Here is a 5,878-nt window from a genome sequence, read left to right as displayed (position 1 = left end):
ACACACACACACACACACACACACAGACACACACACACACACAGCAGCAGTCGGGTTGGTACTGACCAGTCCGCTGAGCGAAGGCGCCGACTGGCCCAGAACCTGGCTCCTCATCCGGACCAGGTTGTTCCCGTCCCCCCCGCCGCCCGCCGGGCCGGACGGGGCCCCGGGCCCAGCAGGGGGCCCCAGCAGCTGGCTGACCCCCCCGTGGAGGCTGCAGGACAGGGGCAGCAGCTGCTTCCCTGGGGAGAGGAACCAGAACCACCAGAACCATCAGAACCACCAGGACCGGGTTCTGGACCCAGACAGCTCAGGTTCATTTGAATGATTATTGATTATTTCTTGGATGTCTGAAATGTAATTTCCTGTTCCGTCCAGTTTCATTTCTAAGCTGCTTGGAGGCAAACCTGGACCTGCTGCTGCGCCACTCACTCACAGGCTGTTGCTAGGCAACCAGAGGAGCGAGTTAGCCGTAGCTAGCCGTAGCTAGGTAGAGCAGGTAGTTGCTAGGCAACTGTTGCTAGGCAACCAGAGGAGCGAGTTAGCCGTAGCTAGCCGTAGCTAGGTAGAGCAGGTAGTTGCTAGGCAACTGTTGCTAGGCAACCAGAGGAGCGAGTTAGCCGTAGCTAGCCGTAGCTAGGTAGAGCAGGTAGTTGCTAGGCAACTGTTGCTAGGCAACCAGAGGAGCGAGTTAGCCGTAGCTAGCCGTAGCTAGGTAGAGCAGGTAGTTGCTAGGCAACTGTTGCTAGGCAACCAGAGGAGCGAGTTAGCCGTAGCTAGCCGTAGCTAGGTAGAGCAGGTAGTTGCTAGGCAACTGTTGCTAGGCAACCAGAGGAGCGAGTTAGCCGTAGCTAGCCGTAGCTAGGTAGAGCAGGTAGTTGCTAGGCAACTGTTGCTAGGCAACCAGAGGAGCGAGTTAGCCGTAGCTAGCCGTAGCTAGGTAGAGCAGGTAGTTGCTAGGCAACTGTTGCTAGGCAACCAGAGGAGCGAGTTAGCCGTAGCTAGCCGTAGCTAGGTAGAGCAGGTAGTTGCTAGGCAACTGTTGCTAGGCAACCAGAGGAGCGAGTTAGCCGTAGCTAGCCGTAGCTAGGTAGAGCAGGTAGTTGCTAGGCAACTGTTGCTAGGCAACCAGAGGAGCGAGTTAGCCGTAGCTAGCCGTAGCTAGGTAGAGCAGGTAGTTGCTAGGCAACTGTTGCTAGGCAACCAGAGGAGCGAGTTAGCCGTAGCTAGCCGTAGCTAGGTAGAGCAGGTAGTTGCTAGGCAACTGTTGCTAGGCAACCAGAGGAGCGAGTTAGCCGTAGCTAGCCGTAGCTAGGTAGAGCAGGTAGTTGCTAGGCAACTGTTGCTAGGCAACCAGAGGAGCGAGTTAGCCGTAGCTAGCCGTAGCTAGGTAGAGCAGGTAGTTGCTAGGCAACTGTTGCTAGGCAACCAGAGGAGCGAGTTAGCCGTAGCTAGCCGTAGCTAGGTAGAGCAGGTAGTTGCTAGGCAACTGTTGCTAGGCAACCAGAGGAGCGAGTTAGCCGTAGCTAGCCGTAGCTAGGTAGAGCAGGTAGTTGCTAGGCAACTGTTGCTAGGCAACCAGAGGAGCGAGTTAGCCGTAGCTAGCCGTAGCTAGGTAGAGCAGGTAGTTGCTAGGCAACTGTTGCTAGGCAACCAGAGGAGCGAGTTAGCCGTAGCTAGCCGTAGCTAGGTAGAGCAGGTAGTTGCTAGGCAACTGTTGCTAGGCAACCAGAGGAGCGAGTTAGCCGTAGCTAGCCGTAGCTAGGTAGAGCAGGTAGTTGCTAGGCAACTGTTGCTAGGCAACCAGAGGAGCGAGTTAGCCGTAGCTAGCCGTAGCTAGGTAGAGCAGGTAGTTGCTAGGCAACTGTTGCTAGGCAACCAGAGGAGCGAGTTAGCCGTAGCTAGCCGTAGCTAGGTAGAGCAGGTAGTTGCTAGGCAACTGTTGCTAGGCAACCAGAGGAGCGAGTTAGCCGTAGCTAGCCGTAGCTAGGTAGAGCAGGTAGTTGCTAGGCAACTGTTGCTAGGCAACCAGAGGAGCGAGTTAGCCGTAGCTAGCCGTAGCTAGGTAGAGCAGGTAGTTGCTAGGCAACTGTTGCTAGGCAACCAGAGGAGCGAGTTAGCCGTAGCTAGCCGTAGCTAGGTAGAGCAGGTAGTTGCTAGGCAACTGTTGCTAGGCAACCAGAGGAGCGAGTTAGCCGTAGCTAGCCGTAGCTAGGTAGAGCAGGTAGTTGCTAGGCAACTGTTGCTAGGCAACCAGAGGAGCGAGTTAGCCGTAGCTAGCCGTAGCTAGGTAGAGCAGGTAGTTGCTAGGCAACTGTTGCTAGGCAACCAGAGGAGCGAGTTAGCCGTAGCTAGCCGTAGCTAGGTAGAGCAGGTAGTTGCTAGGCAACTGTTGCTAGGCAACCAGAGGAGCGAGTTAGCCGTAGCTAGCCGTAGCTAGGTAGAGCAGGTAGTTGCTAGGCAACTGTTGCTAGGCAACCAGAGGAGCGAGTTAGCCGTAGCTAGCCGTAGCTAGGTAGAGCAGGTAGTTGCTAGGCAACTGTTGCTAGGCAACCAGAGGAGCGAGTTAGCCGTAGCTAGCCGTAGCTAGGTAGAGCAGGTAGTTGCTAGGCAACTGTTGCTAGGCAACCAGAGGAGCGAGTTAGCCGTAGCTAGCCGTAGCTAGGTAGAGCAGGTAGTTGCTAGGCAACTGTTGCTAGGCAACCAGAGGAGCGAGTTAGCCGTAGCTAGCCGTAGCTAGGTAGAGCAGGTAGTTGCTAGGCAACTGTTGCTAGGCAACCAGAGGAGCGAGTTAGCCGTAGCTAGCCGTAGCTAGGCAGAGCAGCTAGTCTTCAATCTGCCTACATCTCCCAGAATGCTGTGCGGTTCTGGATGGGAGTTCAGTCCATATTCTATACTTAATCAACGTGTTATCCATAGTTATTGATCACAGCTGATGGTCATAGCTCTGGACCCAGAACCGGTTCTGGACCCAGACGGTACCCACCGGTCATGGCCAGGCTGCTGCGCCGGGCCCGGTTCTCGTCCTGGCTCAGCTGCCGGTGCAGTTTGGACTTGGTGGCGCTGGTTGCCGCGGGCGACAGGTCGGGATTGCTCAGCTTCCTGAAGAGCAGAGGGGGCGGAGCCGCAAACTCCTTCTGGAAGAAACAAGACGGCGGTTCTGGTGAGACGGGTTCTGATCCGGAACCGGGCTCAAAGGTTCTGACCTGAGCTCTGGTGATTTTATCTGTAATAAATAAAATCTGCAGGAAGGCGTTTTATTACTACCGTTTAATATTTATCATAAACAAAAACTCTTTTCATGGTTTATCTTTGTTCTTATTTTTTAAATAAAGTTTTTTATTGTTTTTGTTGAACAGAAGAAAAAAAGTCCAAACCTGGAATTGAACCAGCAGCAGAGAAACAAAAACCAGAAACTGAGTTTCTGCTTTAATTCATGTTTTTATTTGGGTCATGATTGGTTGGAGTCAGGTTCAGAACCATCAGAACCATCAGAACCATCAGACCGTCCTGCAGAGAACGAACCTCAGGGTTCCTGCGGAGAACCTCAGGGTTCCTGCGGAGAACCTCAGGGTTCNGCGGAGAACCTCAGGGTTCCTGCGGAGAACCTCAGGGTTCTAGCGGAGAACCTCAGGGTTCCTGCAGAGAACGAACCTCTGGGTTCCTGCGGAGAACCTCAGGGTTCCTGCGGAGAATGAACCTCTGGGTTCCCCCGGAGAACCTCTGGGTTCCTCTGTAGGAACCCTTCAGAGTCGTTTCCTTCCCGTCTCTCAGACTCTGAACTCAGTGGTTGTGCTGCAGCAACACGTTTCCTCCAAAACAGGATGTTGTGCTCATGTTTCCCTGATCTTTTAATAGCTTGTTTCTCTGCAGCTACAGACGGCTAACACGGGGTTCGGGTGGAGAACGGGTGGGGGGGTGGAGGCAGGAAGAGACGGCGTGCTGCACCAGCTTTTCTTTGGGTCTCTGCTGCGGAGCTGGAGCCACGTTCAAACACGCAGACTGTGATAAGGTCACATCTTCCGCTGAATCAGTGCAACAACAACCGATTGACGCTTCGGCCATGACAGCTTCCTGAGCAGACAGGAAACACCAGCAGCTCTGCAGTCTGATTTATGGGCCAACATGCTCCTGACACAAGACACCAGGGATCAGCCTCATGTTTACCAGCTTCAAGGAGAAGCTAAGAGGTAAACACGGCTAATATTAGCACAGAAAATCCATTAGCTTCTATTACACAAGCTAACCAGACAGTTAATACCAGCTAATAACAGAACAGCTAAATACTCAGCCCAGTTAGTGAACCAGCTATTATTAGGTCACTTAATCAGCTAATAGTACAGCAAATTAGCCAGCTAACATCAATCTGGCTAATTAGCAAGCTAATGTTAACCCAATTAGTGAGTCAGCTAATTTTACCCCGGACAGATAATATTAGCCCAGTTAATTAGCTAGCTCGTATCAGCATGGCGAGTTCATTAGCTAATATTACAGTGGCTAATCAGCCAGCTAATATCAGTTCAGCTAATTCCTGATTTCAGATTCGCTTCATTTTGGTAAATTTAAAAGTTTAAAATCAGCAGTTTTAACGTGAACCACAGAGGAAGGAAAGTGATTGGCTGCAGCGTTTGGTGAGACTCAGGAACTGATGCGCTGCGTCGGTTCGTTTCTGGGGGCGTCTGAGAAAATGTGGCGCTGATAAAGAGGGAGGAGGCGCTGATAGCTGCAGCTGAACGCCGTCACTCTGATGCTAACGCTGTGCTAATGCTGAGGAGCAGCTGCAGCTTCCTGTGCGGATGGGAAACGCTCACCGACTCCAGAACTTTCTGTTGGAAACCCAGAAAAGTGTTGATCTGGATACGGCAAGCTGTTTTAACATAAAATCAGCTTCACTCAACTATCTGTAATTACAATTCAGATTTCTAACACTGGAGTTTTGACCCAACACAACCACATCGTTACCGTCCTGGGATCTGTGTTTATATTCTGCCTAGCAACAATTCTTTTGATGAAATTCCTCTCAAGATGGCGTCATCAGGTTCGTCATGTGAAGATCCGTAATTATAATTCAAGAGACATCAGATTTAATCATGGCTCAACATTTCATTTTCACATTTTTGAATTGGGACAGTTGGGCTCCTTGTGCTGCCACTTCCTCTTTACGGGTTTCCTGCACAAATTGTCAGAAAATGGCAGAATGTAGAAAGTTCAGCAGTTTGGGATAAAAGGAGAACTTTGACGATCTGCAGGAATCTGAAAGGATTTCCTATTTGTTTCCTACCAAGACACAAAAACATGCATTTAAAAACAGCTTTGAAGAGCTGAAAGTGCTGCTGTCGACACATTAAGGGGCCTTTTCAGAAGGCTTTCTTTAAGATTTATTTAGTATTCAAGTAGTCAGAATAAAAAGCTAAATATATTACATTTACTTCACAATTAGTAAATTTCATTAAAATTCAGATAACTAGTAATTAATTATAGATATCTTCAACGATTTAATGGTGAATTAGTATAATTAGAAATATCCTAATGAACCAAAACAAACCAGATCCAGATGTCTGGGATGTGAGTGCAGTGAAGCAGATTTTATGATAAAACGGCCTGCCATAGGTCCTGTTGCAAACAGAGCTGTGTTTCTGGCTGATCAGCTGCTGCGGCACCGTCTGTCAGCGGGTCGGAACACGCTGCAGCACGCGCTGATGCAGCCCGGCTGGCTGCGAGACGCCGCCGGCCACGCCTGTCCAACAGTCTAGATCTGTGGCGCATAGACGCTGAATGCTGCTTCAGCAGCAGATCTTTAATCCGTTCAGTGATTTAGAAACTACAGGCAGGATTTCAGGTGTAGATCTAGGTGGCGTAGAACCAGCTGGTGTAGAAC

General features: G+C 50.6%; 1 protein-coding gene across 1 annotated transcript in view; it reads right to left on the bottom strand.

Annotated features, from left to right (window-relative positions):
- Nucleotides 1-5,878, bottom strand: part of mast2 (microtubule associated serine/threonine kinase 2) — a 108,652-nt gene that overhangs the window by 90,827 nt on the left and 11,947 nt on the right. Inside the window, exons 2-3 of the mRNA XM_008406483.2 lie at nt 2,987-3,137; nt 67-242 (exon numbers count right to left, since the gene is read on the bottom strand). Coding sequence (XP_008404705.2) covers nt 67-242; nt 2,987-3,137 — 327 coding nt within the window. The remainder of the gene's footprint in view (nt 1-66; nt 243-2,986; nt 3,138-5,878) is intronic.

This window comes from Poecilia reticulata, linkage group LG4 (assembly GCF_000633615.1).
Source record: "Poecilia reticulata strain Guanapo linkage group LG4, Guppy_female_1.0+MT, whole genome shotgun sequence".
Lineage (NCBI taxonomy): Eukaryota > Metazoa > Chordata > Actinopteri > Cyprinodontiformes > Poeciliidae > Poecilia > Poecilia reticulata.
This window is presented reverse-complemented; position numbering and strand designations above follow the sequence as displayed.